Below are 15,552 nucleotides of genomic sequence, written 5' to 3' on the forward strand. Positions count from 1 at the left end.
GAGGGATTACGGATATAGGCCTGTAGATATGAAATAATGTAGTAAGGCTTATATTGTACTGTTTATGCTTTTGATCTGTACGAACATGACATCCCAAGTCTTTTAATGAAATACATTTTTATGGAAATGCTTTTGATAAATCTTTATCATATTTTGTTTTGGGACAAATTCCGCAACACTTTTATTTAAAATGTTACTCTGATTTTCAAACAAAGCGTAAACGAAATCGGTTTTTCTGGCCGTGAAAATGGGGATGTCACAGTTGGTATCAGAGCATTAGTTTAAGCGAACTAGGAATTTGTAGGATTTCTAGACTTAAACTTAGAATGCTAAGCAATGATTGTGAGGTGTGAGCACTAGCTTATTTTAGGAATTATGCCTAAAATGCTTTTATGTGCTAAATGCTTTGTGCCTGATATGCTGTTAATTGTTCGGATCTTTGGTCTGTTGCCGACCGGATCTGGAAACCTTATGTGTTTAGGATTCTAAACGTACGACTACGATATTAGAACTAGCATGTAAACGTTTCGGAGTGATAAGGACGATTTAAACGTCTATCCTAAATAAAGATCTAAATTCACCTTATTCGGTGTATAGATCAAGATGGCAAGGACCCGTAGCGGAAACGTGAACGCAAATGGAGATAGGAACCAGCCCCCAGTGATTGAGCAAATACCGGTTGTGGAAGCCGCTGCTGAGCCAATAACGATGGCCGGAGTACTAGCGATGATCCAGGCGATGTTGGATCGTCAAATGGAGGAAACCAGATGTTTGCTCCAGCAAAATCGAGAGGAAGAGACTATTCAGATCGAACAGCCCGAGTTGAACGAAGGGCAGACTGAGGAGGGAAACTACGGTGGGACTGTTGGTCAAGCCAACCCACCGATAGTTAGGCAAAACCACTAGGATGGAGGAAATGACGGACGTGGATGCAAATACAAGGATTTCATGGCATCCAAGCCACCGAGTCTATCTGGAAGCCCGACACCGGTGGAAGTCATGAACTGGATCTCTGAAATGGAGACGATGTTTGAGAGTTGCGAGTGTAGCAACAGGCAGAAGACCGCTCTCGCGGTTGCTCTGTTGAAATCTGGAGTACTAAGCTGGTGGAAGCTACTAGCTGATTCAATGAACAAAGGTGAAGCAAGCAAGATGTCGTGGGAGGATTTTCTGGTACAGTTGAAGATGCAATACTGCTCTGAGCAGGATCTTCTGGAGATCAACAACGAATTCCAGAATCTGAAGAAGGGAAGAATGAGTGTTACTGAATACGCTGCAAGCTTTACTAAGAAAATGAAGCTTGTTCCTCACCACGTTCCAACTGAACTCTCCAAGGTTAACAAATTTGCCCTCGGATTACCAGCGGACTTCGGTCCAATGGTCAAGCAAACTACCACTCTGAAAGCCGCCATCTGGGCTGCTAAGAATATGGAGACCCAGATACGAGAGAAGGGTATGGAGAGAGTGGAGGTGGGAGAGAAAAGGAAATCTGACGGATCCTCCAGGTCTGGTAAGAAGGGTAGATTCTCGAAGTCTGGTTCGAGAGGAGGAGGATCAGAAGCTGTAGCACCCGGTTCCTGGTACGTAAATCTTAATTAAGTATTTCCCCTTCTTTTAGCCTTGGACTCGGCGAGTCATAGGTCCGACTCGCCGAGTGGATGCGGGACCCGGGACAAGTTTAAGTTGTAGACTCAGCGAGTCCATATCCTGGACTCGGCGAGTCACAGCTGTTGGATGAAACCCTAAGTTTCAGGGGTTTGCACCCTATTTAAACGACTTAACTGCCCAAGCCAGCCCCCATTCACCCTCAGAGCCCTGTATCTCTCTCTAGTCTTGCTTTCTTGTGAGTTTGAAGTGTTTTGTGGTGTATTGAAGTTTCTTTGAAGGAAAAGAAGAGGGAATCAAGAAGAGGAGAAGGAGGCCAAGCATCTCTGTGTCATTCCAACGTTTCCCCTAAGGTATAGCTCGTTTCCCCTCTGTTTTTAAGCTTATAGCTCCATAAAAGTCCTTTTTGAGCCATTTCCAAGATTGTGTATGCTTGAGGGTTGGTAATAAGTCGATTGGCCTCTAGATCTAGGCAAGATTGAGCTCCAGGAGCTCAGATCTGTTAGCTTTACGGACCCATGTTGCTTGTTCACCCTAGATCTACCCTTTTGAGGCATTTTGAGCCCTAAAATCCATATTGTTGAATATCCACACGTAAAGTTGGAAACTTTACGTGTGATTCGTGTCCTAGAAGTCCAGATCTGTGAATGGCATGGACTGGAATTGAGCAAATCTGTGTATTTAGTGGGTGCATGGCAACGACTCGGCGAGTCTGTTCGCGAGTCTCCGAGTTTGTCCCCTTTTCGTAGTGTCGAGTGAGCAGTGAGTCACGGGGTGTGACTCAGTGAGTCGGAAGCTGAACTCATCTATGGAGGTACTCGGCGAGTCAATGCCCTGACTCGGCGAGTTCAAGGCAATCTCCTTAGATCAAGAACAGACTCGGCGAGTTGTTCATACAACTCGGCGAGTCGCAGCATAGGTGTTCATCGGATGAAGATGAACTCGACGAGTTGTTCATACAACCCGACGAGTAGGATGAAGGACTTGAATATCAGTTTAGAAGGAGAACTCGTCGAGTCGTCGCCTAACTCGACGAGTAGGAACGGGATCCAGGACAATCGTTTGGGTGGTGACTCGGCGAGTTGGAAAGCCAACTCGGCGAGTCAGGTCAACTGAAAGTTGACTCTGACTTTGACTTAGGGCATGGTCAGGGGTAAAATGGTCATTTTACCCAAAGGTCAGTGAGCAGTGTTTGATTGAGTATGTTGTGGGAATTGCAGCCGGAGGATTTCCGGAGCAGCAGCAGCAGTAGTAGGCAGTCAGTTCCCGATCAGATCAGCAGCTACTTCGAGGTGAGTTACCTTCCAGTAGCGGTGGGTCTACGGCCACAATGCCGGCCCACCAGTAGGAGTTGTATGTTAGATGATTGTCTTTGTGATATCATCTAGGTTTGCTACTACCTGATATGTTGTATGCTAGCATGATATGTATATGTGATAGTTGTAGAGTTCGGTTGTTAGGACCGAAGGGTAGGTCGGACACCCCAGATATGTCTGACAGTACGTGATGATATGATTGCATGCTGGCTTGTTATGTTATATGAGATAAAGGTAGTAAGAGGGGACTAGTCCCCGAAGATCGGTTGTTAGGACCGATGGGTAGTCAGCACCCCAGAATGGCTTGACATGGGTAGTCAGCACCCCAGAATGGCTTGACATGGATAGTCAGCACCCAGAATGGCTTGACACGGGTAGCCAATGCTCGACGGCAAGAGTTTTATAGGTTTATGATTACACTGTATAGCCAATGCTCGACTGGTTCTTAATTATTTCGATCAAAAGGGCAACTCAATCCAGTAAACAGAATTATGTCTCGAATTCTTGATTGTGATTCAAGGAACAACCGAAAGGACTACATTAGAAAATAGAAATTAACCATTCATAATAAGGAGTTGATTCATCCACCAATTTTTTTTTCATATACAACAATTTGTGATGAGGAACGAAAGCAAACAATAGAGAGAAACTCAAAGTATTTTATTACTGAAATTCAAGATGTCTATAAAGGCTTACAAGAACATTTTATAAAGGATGATGTTAAATGTGGCAGGTACCACCAAATTTGGAAAACTCATATTAACAATTAATTCTAATAATTAGCGTGCTAAATAAGAAAAAGAATTTCAGAAATTAAGGAAACGAATATCCTATCATTAAAACAGAATAAAATAAAAATAAGAATTATTCGAAAATTAAGAAAAACAGAGATTTGGGACCTAAATAGTGGAATTTGAGGGTCGACTGTCGGGAAGTCGACTTGTGAGGAGCTCCGGCTTGTCGATACCTTTTTGTCGATATATCGCACCCTCAAAATTCCTTACGAATCAAAAGTTATATTTGTTTTAAGTTGGACATTTTTTGGTCCCGTTTGTCTTTTTGTCACTTGTCCCTAAACATTTATGTCGGATCGTCTATGTCCTCCGCATCAATTTGTGATTTAAAATGTTGTATTATATAACTCTATAAAACATATATTATTGTTTATGAAGAAAACCGTTGTATACGAATCACTTTCCTTCATAATATCAAGCCCCGAGATATTCCTTATGCAGTTAAATTTCATCTTCAAAACCTCTAAATTATTAGACGTATTTATTTGATTTTAGATTTATAAAAGGGTATAATAACCCATTAATAAATATAAAAATTTAAAATGTTAGAAAATAGAGATTTTGACATATTTTGATGTTTAATTATGATATATATGAAATTTCCACGTTATATATAATCTCTTATTAAAAAATATATATCAAATAATGCATAATAGAGTTAATTAAATTTGTATTTTACTATTCTCTTAATTTTTATTAAATAAGTTTGTGGGTTGATGTTTTTATATATTGCTTGTCAATAAGTTGTTATTTGGAGTTGGTTTATATCTTGGGAGCGGTATGATGACATCTGCTCCAAATGTTAGATCCAAGTTGCTTGATTTTTTTTTAGAACGGCGAAAGATTATATCAAAGAAGCTAGGCGATGGCAAATAGTAAAGCAAAGATTACATGTTACATGATTTGAAGGGTGAAATGCCCCCATCAAATAATCAATCCAATCTAGATTATATTTTACTTGTATGCTTCACCTAAGAGAATAAACAAAATTTAATGTCATCAACAAAATTTTTTCTTTAAGCTCCGTCTTTTTAAAATAGACCTCTTTTTCTAGCCTTTCAAATAAGCCAAATCGTCGCTCAGAAAACTGCATCCGAGTTGCTTGATATCTTGAAATCCTCACTTACGGACAAAAAGAGAAGCAAGTTTAGATGGACAAGTTTATAAAAATAACGGATGAAATTCAATTCATGTCATTGAAGTGGGTTGAGTAATATAAAGATAATTTTAGTTCTTTATATTAGTTTGATTGGTATTGTTCCATGTGTAACTCTTTTCTAGGTTCTCCCTTTTAATGCATGTCGACGTTCAAAAAAAAAAAAGAAAATATATATTTTAGATATTATATATTTTTCTAATGCACATAGAATATCTCCAACGGTCAGAAGACATTGTTGTAGATCGAAAATGTGAGCTTAATTAAAGGATCGAACAAACAGCCAAGTATCGACAACACTAGACATCATGAATACTTCAGAACACCCATCACTCCCTTTCCTCCTTCTAGTAGTACTACTGCTGCTACCCGCCGCATACTCCATCGGCGTCAACTACGGTACCCTCGGCGACAACCTTCCACCACCCTCTGAAGTCGCTCACTTCCTTAAAACCAGAACCACCATCGACCGCATCAGGATCTTCGATGTCAACACCACCATCATCAAAGCTTTTGCCAACACCGGCATCCTCGTCTCCGTCACCGTCCCCAACGGCGATATCCCTTCGCTTACAGACGCCCGCAACGCCCGCCGCTGGATCGATGCCAACATCAAGCCGTTCTACCCAGCCACCAAGATCAACTACATCTGTATGGGCACCGAGGTTCTCCACTGGGGCCCACAACCCCTCATTGACAGCCTTGTTCCGGCGATGAAGGTGCTCAATGCGGCACTCGTTAAAGAAGGGTTTAACGAGATCAAGATTTCTAGCCCACATTCGCTGGGTATACTTCTTTCATCGGTTCCACCCAGCAACGCTTCTTTCCGACCCGGATGGGATGTGGGTACTTTAAAGCCAATGCTTGAGTTCTTAAAACAAACAAAAGCCGGGTTTATGGTTAACCCATATACATACTTCGGGTACTCTCCGTCGAATGCCAACTTCTGTCTCTTCAAACCCAACGACGGATTGTTCGACAAAGCCACTGGAATAACGTAATTAAACTTCTACTTTTGTTTTTAATCAAATTTAAACTTGAACAGCTAGCTTTTTGAAGTTCAATTTTATTGATTTCGTTTATATTGGTATACTCAAAGGTACACAAACCAGTTTGACCAACTGATGGATGCGGTGCACGTGTCGATGAAGAAGCTTGGTTACCCAGATGTGGAAGTCGTGGTGGCGGAGACAGGGTGGCCGTCAGGCGGTGACCCGGCGAACCTCCACGCTAATCCTGTCAATGCGGCGGCTTATATTGGTGGGTTGATGAAGAAAGTTAACTCCGGCGACGGAACGCCATTGATGCCGGGGCGGAAGTTCGAGACGTACATCTTTGCTTTGTTCAATGAGAATTTGAAAGGGCCGTCGTTGGATGAGAAGAATTTCGGGTTGTTCCGACCCGATTTCACTCAGGTCTACAACGTTGGTATAATGCACGCGCCACAGGTAATCTTTTTCTCCAGCACTAGTTTGACCAAATTTGTCCTTTCACACGTTAGATTTTTACGTGGTGCACAATAACCAAATCACCGAAAGGTGGATGCCCATGTGCCCTTGTCTCAAATTTAATATTTTATCTTTTAACTTTTAGTTTTTGTATTGGTATTTGTTGTGTTCAAATGTGGCAACAAATTCTTATCCCCTTTTGGAATATTATGGTGTACAACTTTAAACAATTAGAATAAACTTTTAAAAATAAAATGAAAAGGAATGGTGATTCAGTTGTGACGTTTAACATTGTTGACAAATGACGAATGTGCCCTTTGTGATCAGGCTCAAGCTCCGTCTCCGTCACCGTTGGGTGCCGCCTCTGCTTCAGATGCACCTTCCTCCGCCGCGAGTCCGTGGGACGATGCTCCTTTCTTTAATAAAAGCAAGCCTTTGACCGGCTCCCCAGTGCAAGCTCCACCTACTTCTTCTAACACCAACGCATCTGCCACCACAAATACCGATGGTGCTGCCAACCTGAATGTAAATTTTGCCGCCAAGTCCGCGGCGGCTTTCATCTTAGCCATGACTTTGCTGGTGTAGGTTGTAACCATATTGTTCGGTCTTCATAACATTTTGGGGTTTTTGCGGCTTACTAGATTACTTGACGAAATTAGAGATGTAGTCATATTTTTTTTACATAGAGTTGTAATTCGACATTTAAGATTGATGTTTGCATATTTATTAAGAACAGGCATCATCCGCGATCTACGTGTATGATTCGATAAAATTCACCACAAATTATATGGAGGTGTATTCGTTCAATAATATAGTATATATGATACAAGATAATGACATAAGATAAATACCAAAATTATATGGAATCCTCAGGATATTTTTGATATCTAATTGTTATCATTAATACCCCCACCACACCCTTCAAGCGGATTGGTGGACCAACACATAATTGGGATCGAAAATGCTCATAGAGTGGCTTCGGTAAACTCTTGGTGAGAATATCAGATATCCGCCAATTGAATCCCCCAATTGAAATTTGGTTGGAATAAACTTGGTGTAGAGTTTTCCATATATAACAAGCTCACGAACAAAATGATAGTGAAGATCAATATGCTTAGCACGTCTATGAGAGACTGGATTTCGATTCATAAAAATAACATTTTTATTATCACAAAGAAGAGTAGGTCTTTTCGGAGGCAAAATATAAAGTTCCTTGAGAAGATGAGTAACCTAGACAATTTATGCAATTGTATTAGCCATGACACGATACTCTGATTCACAGCTGGATCGGGACACATGTTGTTTCTTTGCACACCATGAAACAAGATTTCCTCCAAGAAAGATCAAATAGTCATAGGTTAGACTGTACGAGATAGTGCCTTTTACATACCGGAGAATGCACTTGACGGCTTGAAAATGATCTAAAGTTGGAGTGTGCAAAAATTGACTAACTTGATTAATTACATAAGATAGGTCTGGTCGTGTAATAGTAAGATATTGAAGACCACCAACCACAGAGCGACAAGTGGTTGGATCATTAAATGGAGTTCCAGCAGTAGTGAGATAATCAGTATTAGAAAGTGGAGTAGCAACTGGTTTAGAGCTCAAAAGACCGGCTCGAACTAGCACATCATGGGCATACTTGGCTTGACTGAGAAAAAGACCATCGATATTGTAAACAACATCAAGGCCCCAAAAATAACTAAGTGGACCAAGATCTTTGATTATGAATTCTTGATGAAGGCGAGTAATAAAGTTCCTTATAGAAGTTGGGTTATTCCTTGTAAGAATTAAATCATCAACATAAACCAGTAGATAAAGTGCACAGACACCTGTGTGAAGAACAAATAGCGAAGTGTCAGCACGACTGCAGTAAAACCAAAGTGAATGAGAAAATTGCTTAAGCGTTGAAACCAATCGCATGGAGCGTGTTTAAGGCCATATAAAGCTTTCTTGAGATGAAACACGTGATCAGGGAATTTTGGATCAATAAACCCCGGAGGTTGCTCCATAAAAATAGTTTCGATGAGCTACCCATTTAGAAATGCATTTTTAACATTCACTTTGTGAAGTGCCATTTATGGAGAACCGCAAGAGATAAAACGATACGAACTATTGAGACTTTAACAACCAGACTGAAGGTAAGATAGTAATCAACTCCTGGTATTTGAATGAAGCCTTGGGCAACTAGGTGTGCTTTAAAGCGGTCAACAGAACCATCAGAATGGTACTTAATGCGAAAAAACCCATTTTTATCCTACAATATTAGAAGTTGTAGACCTAGGGACAAGGACCCAGGTGTAGCACCCGCTTCCTGGTATGTATTTTATCTTAGTAATTTTGCATTTTTGGCCTGGGACTCGGCGAGTTGAACGCTCAATTCGCCGAGTAGAAGCGGGATGAGACGCGAGATTTAAGTGGTGAACTCGTCGAGTCGGGTCCCGGACTCGACGAGTAGACTCTGTCTAGACAAAACCCTAAACTGAGGGTTTGCACCCTATTTAAACAACCTTATACAGCCTTCATCGTCCCTTATGCTCCCAGAAACCCTCTATAGAAAACCCTAGCCGTTGTTGAAGCAATCTAAGTCATTTTGGTGGATTTTGGTGTTGGTGGTCTTAAGAAGGAAGGAGAAGAACTTGAGGAAACAAGAGGAGACCAGAGGGGTTCGATTTTGTGCTTCATTTTCAGTCCTCAGAAGGTATAAAGTTGCTAACTTGCTTGTTCAATTGCTAGCTAGATCCCATTTTGTGGAGATTTAGGGCTTTTATAAGCCATTTTAGGTGGCCAACCATGAATGCAAGCATGGTTGGGGACAAAGCTTCGGATCTAGGTCCTTTGAGGGGTCACAAGGCAGAAAGTGGGTGCTTTTCCACCCAAGGAACACTCTATGCAACCCAAGAGCTTGTTTTAGGACCTTTTAGACTCAAAGTCCCATGCATGCACGTAAAGTTTGTAACTTTATGTGCTAGAACGATTTTATGAGCCTAGATCTATCCTTTGGTCATGAGTTGTACATCAGAAATCGAGGATTTAGGGTGTGGACGTGACCAACTCGGCGAATCCGTTCTTGGGACTCGACGAGTCCAAGGCTTTGAGTCCCATATTTGTTGAGGGTCAAAAGAATTCAGTTGGGTGTTAGTAGGGTTTTAGCAGGACATAAAGAGTGACCTAACGTATTGAACTTCATTTTAGACCTGGAGTTCATGGGACTCGACGAGTTCTAGAACAGACTCGGCGAGTCCAAGGCAATCTCCCAACCCTTGAAGATGAACTCGACGAGTTGTTCATACAACTCAGCGAGTCGAGGACAGGACGTGTTCTTAGGATGAAGTCGGGCTCAACGAGTGTTCATACCACTTGGTGAGTCGGATGAAGGTTCATCTGAGGTTGTGTTAGAAGGAGAACTCGTCGAGTCATCGCTAAACTCAACGATTAGGGACGTGGAGGAGGACAATTGAAGTGGTAGGGACTCGACGAGTTGACGACCCAACTCGGCGAGTCGGGTCACTTGGAAGTTGACCTTCACGTTGACTTTGACTTTGACTTTGGCTTGGACTTGGTCTACTATTTTACCCTAAAGGGTAGATACCAGATTCTGATTAAGTGTTTTGTGGGGAATATAGCCGGAGGATTTCCGGAGCAGCAGCAGTCAGAGATTCCCCCGCATGGATTATCAGCAGCTCCTCGTTTGAGGTGAGTTTCCTTCCAGTAGGAACGGGTCTAAGGCACCAAGGTATAGATGATACATTATTATCGGAGTGTGGGCAGAGCCCGTATCTCATAGTTGAGCTTGATTATGACATATGCTTGTATGATAGAATTGTTTATACTCGTTGTCTGTGCGATACTTGTATGTTATGGTTTAGTAGCTGAGTGTGGGCGATGACCGTATCTCAGAGATAGAGGAGTGTGGGTGAGGCCCGTATCTCCCAGATAATGGAGTGTGGGCGAGGCCCGTATCTCCTAGCTAGCGGCGTGTGGGTGAGGCCCGTATCTCCATGAGTGTGGGCGAGGCCCGTATCTCCTAGCTGTTCATTATATGTGTATGGTATGTGGTATTATGGGGAGCTCACTAAGCTTTGTGCTTACGGTTTTCAATTTTGTTTCAGGTACCTCTTCTTCGAAGGGGAAGGAGTCGGCGCGGTAGCTGCACATCATACACACACCCCAGATTCCGCACTATGAGTTCCTTGGAATTGTGCTCTGACATTATCACTATTTACGATTTGGATTTTCAGACGTTACACATAGTTTATGAGATGTTATGATTTTACGATATTTTCCTCTGAATGTTTTAATTAAAGTAATTTATAAAAATGAAATTTTTGGGCGTGAAAATTGGGCTGTTACACCTGGTGTTATTGGAGTTCAAAGCTTGCATTTCTTCTTCCATTGAAGTAAACCATTTTGGATTTTTGGCTGCACTTTTAAAACCTTTTGGCTATTTATTTGCAAATAGAGCAAGATGAAGTTGGTTTTATTAAATTTGCACAAAATCAGCAATATACTTTGGTTTAAAAATATGTGTGTGTCTCCTTGTAACCATTAGGTGTCGATTGAGTAACAGGAGCCTGGTGGATGGAGCTGGTTCGTCGACAGTAGGGGCTTGAGCGGATTCAGTGACAACAGGAGGTTGCATTGTCAGTGGTGGCAAGGGAGCATCAGTAGGCAGTGGTGGGTCTGGAGGTACATTAGTACACAAGGGACATGTAGATACGACATGTGATACATCACACTGATGTATAGACGATGTAGTGGCATCAGATGTAAATGGTGCTTGTATAGTAGAGACATCGATAAAAGAAGAAAACACCAAAGTAGATTTATCAACGGGTGGAACTTAACCGGTGAATGGTAGCACAGACTCATCAAATTGAGCATGGATGTAACATCCCAAAATCCAAGACCAAAATTTTCATTTTTGATTTAATAAGTTATAAATTGGTTTACTGAAAACACTTTAACAACATTGTTCTAAACATTGAAAACGTTTTAATTTAAACTAATATTATAGTCAAATCCCAAAGATTACATAATGCAGAATGATATGGGTGGATGCGTTGCGATCGTCCCGAGCTCCTTATCTGAAAACTGGAGGTACCTGAAACCAAAACTGTAAACTGTAAGCACGGAGCTTATTCCTTTCTCAAGGCCCTAACCCCATGACAACTGATGAATGGGCCGTAGCCCCTAGCAGCGAAGCACTTTCGAAACCAGGTGTTACAACTCTCCCCCACTTAAATTAGATTTCGTCCTCGAAATCTCTTCTTACTAACACCTATCTCCCAACAATTGATCTAAGGAATGCAACCGAGGATTCTACGCGTAAAACAATCTTCCCAAGACAATCGAAAACCAAAACGATCTTCCATCCAGAAGAAAATGAGCTTTGAGCTTCCGCAAACCACTTCTGTCCCTCCCCCCCCCCCCCCCCCCCCGAGTCTGAATCCCATACTGGTTTGTCTCCCTGATAGACTGCCCCTGCATAACCATCTGCAGGACAATTATACTTGGCAGAAGGCTCAAATAATCCTTCAAGTAGAAGATTCATCCCTGCAACAGTTAGACTCATACAAGAGCCGTGTAACAAGGTCAAATCCATTACTCTAAGATTATTCAATCCATATGTAAGTGACTTAGTACCTTCGATCGGTAAGCTATTCCTCACACAGGAATCCTCACATTACCACTTCTATCTGAACATCATGTTGTCCCTTATCCGCTTTCTGGATGAATCGAGGCCACCCTGGTCCCAACTGATCTGCCCTTATTTGAAATACCGGACCCCCACCCGGTTGTTGAACTAAAGAACACCCTCTCAGTCGCTCCCAGTGACTTCCGAAGAAACCTTGACTACCAAAAACTATTTTATCCACATTGTCACTCATGGATCCATAATTCCTGTTGACCCTCCTGATCACACCGTCTGACAACCCATTGCCACCAGTTCTACTACAAAAGGTGAATGCTACCAGAACCATTGTAGTCTTACATCCTTCCTGGTCTCCAACGACCTATCGCTTCTCGAATCCAATAATATTGTGGCATGCTCACATCCGTGCGGGTTGTCCTGCCCTGGTGTAAACAATCTGAAGAAATCTACCAGTGAATCACGCATCTAATACATTTTCACTGTCGAATAAAGACCGGCGAATGCTACGGGCCAACCCGCAGTCTGACGCTCCCATACTTACTGATCACTAATGAATGCTACGGGTCACCCCATAGTCTTACTACCCCAATATACCAACGGCTAACTAACGAGTGCTATGGGCCACCCAACAGTCTTACTATACCAATATACTAATGGCTAACTAACGATAGTCTTACAACGTGTCTATTCAATCTGCCAACTAGTGAATGCTATAGGCCACCCCATAGTCTTACAACACTTATAATGCTACGGGCCACTCCACAATCTTGCCACCTTTCTCATGCTATCTGGCCACTGGTAAATGCTACGGCTATCCCGCAGTCTTACAACACTTTCCACGCTAACTGGCTACTAGTGAACGCTACGACTATCCCGCAGTCTTACAACACTTTCCACTCTAACTGGCTACTAGTGAATGCTACGACTATCCCGCAATCTTACAACACTTTCCATGCTAACTCGACCGCTGACCATAGTCTTTCACTTACTAGTAATCTGAACACACCCAAAGTCGAGCATACATGCACGATCTAATATCCCAAGCTGAATTCATGTTATGACTGAAATCCCCATCCTGATTTCTTAAGACCTGCTATCAACCATAACGAGGACGCGATCTAAATGTTGGCAAGTTTTCCGAACTTCCAACTTACACTACCCTCACTCAATACAACCGCTTGGGTCACCTTTCTTCTTGATATGGATGCGAAACTTATCCCGGTTACAAACCCGCTCCCACTTCTGTATACATGATTGTTTCTCCCCCACTTAGATTAGACTAAGTCTTCACGGCACACGAGAATTGGAGGATTCTCATTCCTTTCTTCCTTACATGATAGACACGTTGACTGCCAACACTTAACCTTGCTAGCAATCCATTACTAGCCCACTCTAAATACCGCTTGTAACATCCTAAAATCCAAGACCAAAAATTCCGTTTTTAGTTTAAAAATTCATAAACCAACATTATAAAAACAACCATAATAATATCTCATGCCAAAACCAAAGTGTCAATAATCAAAACATATTATCATAAAACCATATCAGAGTAAAATCCCAAAGATCTCATGTGCGGAAAACATAGTGTGATGCGCTGCGATCGAGCCAGCTCCTTTCCTTTTAAAACGAAGTACCTGAAACCAAAACTGAAAACCGTAAGCACGAAGCTTAGTGAGTTCCCCCATCATACCACATACCATACAAATCACGTACTGCCAGGCAATTATGGGGTGCCCGGCCTACCCTGCCAGGCAATTCTGGGGTGCTCGACCTACCCATGTCAAGCATTTCTGGGGTGCTCGACCTACCCTGTCAGGCCATTCTGGGGTGCCGACCTACCTCCGATTTATCTCAACCGGCTACGGGAACTATTTCACCCATACTACTACCACATAATAACATAGCATACACATACTGTCAGGCATATTTGGGGTGCCCGACCTACCCTTCGATCCTTACAACCGTAACACAGGGACTATTCCCCCTACTACCACTATCACATAACATCATATCACGCTAGCACATAAAAACATATCAAGCAGTACCAAACCTAGATAATTATCAAAAAGACAATTATCTAATCAAACAACTCCTACTAGTGGACCGACATTGTGGTCGTAGACCCACTTCTACTAGAAAGTAACTCACCTCACACTGCTGAAGTCGTGTAGACAAAACTCTAGCTGTTGGATGACAGGTTCACGAACTGTCTGTGACATCCCCAAAATCTCGGCCAGAAAAGACCGTTTTCATTTATGCTTTTTAAACATTTTCAGAGTAAATCATTTTTAATTTTAAAAGAGATGCGGAATTTGTTCCCAAAAACAAAACATGATAAAATAGATATTTATCAAAACATTTCATATAGAAATATGATTTCATTTCATAATCAAAAGTCGGGATGTCATGTTCCGATACAGATCATAAAGCATAAACGATAACATTACAAGTCATTCAACAAATATATACATATACAGACTTGTAAACAAAACAACTTGATGATTCGCCCATCTTAAGCTCTTGCGCCACTTCCTGTAATACAAATAAACTGAGTGGGTCAGGCTTGGGAGCCTGGTGAGCATATAAGGTTTTCAACCCACAATAAATAATTATATTTAATTTCACCAATCCACAATAAAACCCGATTACCCATTCCCGTTATCCTCACTTTACGTCCCTAAAATAACTTCTATAATAAGGAACCTAATTCAGGATTTTCATCGGGACGGACATTACTGCAGAGGGGCTTCCTCAACAATAAGTGCCCTAAAGGCAACCATGTGGGGGATAGAGTACACCAGTGAACACGTCGTTCACAACACCTACAGGTAATAAGCCTGCTAGTGTTCCACAGGACAGTCTAGAATAGTCCGTGGTCGTCATCCATACTCTGCTGAATGACTAGAATAACACCAATAACACCGAGGCCTTTCATCTGTTTATTACACACCAATTATCTATCCATGTTCTACCCAACATATTAGTAGATAAAAATATACATTTTTATACACTGTTTAAAAACCTGTATAGCATGCTTTAATCAATACATATTCCACATAACAGATGAGGCATACACACATAACACATATTTCATAGAGAATATATCACATCTATGAGATATAAGAGAGTGAATATACATTCACACATATAACCACAAAATATATACACGTAGCACGTATTTTATATTAAATACTTCATAATATTGCGTTGGAATGAAAATAACTACACACTCACTTGATCAGAAGATAATCTGACAACACTACGGCTTATAGAAGTAGTATACATCGATAGATCTGGAAGATCTTCACCAAAATCGAACTCTTCGCGGGCAGAGCTTCGGCTCGGGAATAACGCTCTTCGGGATCCTCGGGGCTTCGGATCTTGCTTCGGGGCTCGGGAATGATACCGGGGCTTCGGGATATGATTGGCACGCAAATCGAGGGAAAACTTAGAGAGAGGGAAGAGTTTGAACAAGAGAAAATGGTTGATTTCGAGTTCTATTTATAGGCTGAGGGTCTGGGATTACGCGGGGCGTAATCTCAAATTACGCAGGGCGTACTCAGTACGCGGGGCGTAC

The 15,552-nt window shown here is 41.8% G+C and overlaps 2 protein-coding genes across 2 annotated transcripts; one reads left to right on the forward strand and one right to left on the reverse strand.

Annotated features, from left to right (window-relative positions):
• Positions 1–5,010: 5,010 nt before the first annotated feature.
• LOC111905744 (glucan endo-1,3-beta-glucosidase) lies at positions 5,011–7,102 on the forward strand. Its single transcript, XM_023901475.3, has 3 exons — positions 5,011–5,868; positions 5,971–6,319; positions 6,647–7,102. Exons 1-3 carry the CDS (start codon positions 5,180–5,182, stop codon positions 6,902–6,904), a joined length of 1,296 nt encoding a protein of 431 aa, XP_023757243.1. The 5' UTR covers positions 5,011–5,179; the 3' UTR covers positions 6,905–7,102.
• A 456-nt stretch (positions 7,103–7,558) lies between these two features.
• On the reverse strand, positions 7,559–12,303 carry LOC111905785 (uncharacterized mitochondrial protein AtMg00810-like). Its single transcript, XM_023901524.1, has 3 exons — positions 12,010–12,303; positions 8,234–8,349; positions 7,559–8,186 (listed from the first exon to the last, which is right to left on the reverse strand). Exons 1-3 carry the CDS (start codon positions 12,301–12,303, stop codon positions 7,559–7,561), a joined length of 1,038 nt encoding a protein of 345 aa, XP_023757292.1.
• Between the last annotated feature and the right edge of the window lie 3,249 nt (positions 12,304–15,552).

Source organism: Lactuca sativa, chromosome 2 (genome assembly GCF_002870075.4).
Source record: "Lactuca sativa cultivar Salinas chromosome 2, Lsat_Salinas_v11, whole genome shotgun sequence".
Taxonomy (NCBI): domain Eukaryota; kingdom Viridiplantae; phylum Streptophyta; class Magnoliopsida; order Asterales; family Asteraceae; genus Lactuca; species Lactuca sativa.

Bases quoted from the DNA above. Each gene is read 5' to 3' on its own strand.
- LOC111905785 (XM_023901524.1), bottom strand. From the start codon at position 12,303: ATGGTTCTGGTAGCATTCACCTTTTGTAGTAGAACTGGTGGCAATGGG. The intron at 8,350-12,009 runs GTAATGTGAGGA...CTAAATGGGTAG, and splicing joins ATGATGTTCAGATAGAAGTG to CTCATCGAAACTATTTTTAT. The intron at 8,187-8,233 runs GTTTCAACGCTT...GTTTTACTGCAG, and splicing joins AAACACGCTCCATGCGATTG to TCGTGCTGACACTTCGCTAT.
- LOC111905744 (XM_023901475.3), top strand. From the start codon at position 5,180: ATGAATACTTCAGAACACCCATCACTCCCTTTCCTCCTTCTAGTAGTA. The intron at 5,869-5,970 runs GTAATTAAACTT...GTATACTCAAAG, and splicing joins GACAAAGCCACTGGAATAAC to GTACACAAACCAGTTTGACC. The intron at 6,320-6,646 runs GTAATCTTTTTC...CTTTGTGATCAG, and splicing joins GTATAATGCACGCGCCACAG to GCTCAAGCTCCGTCTCCGTC.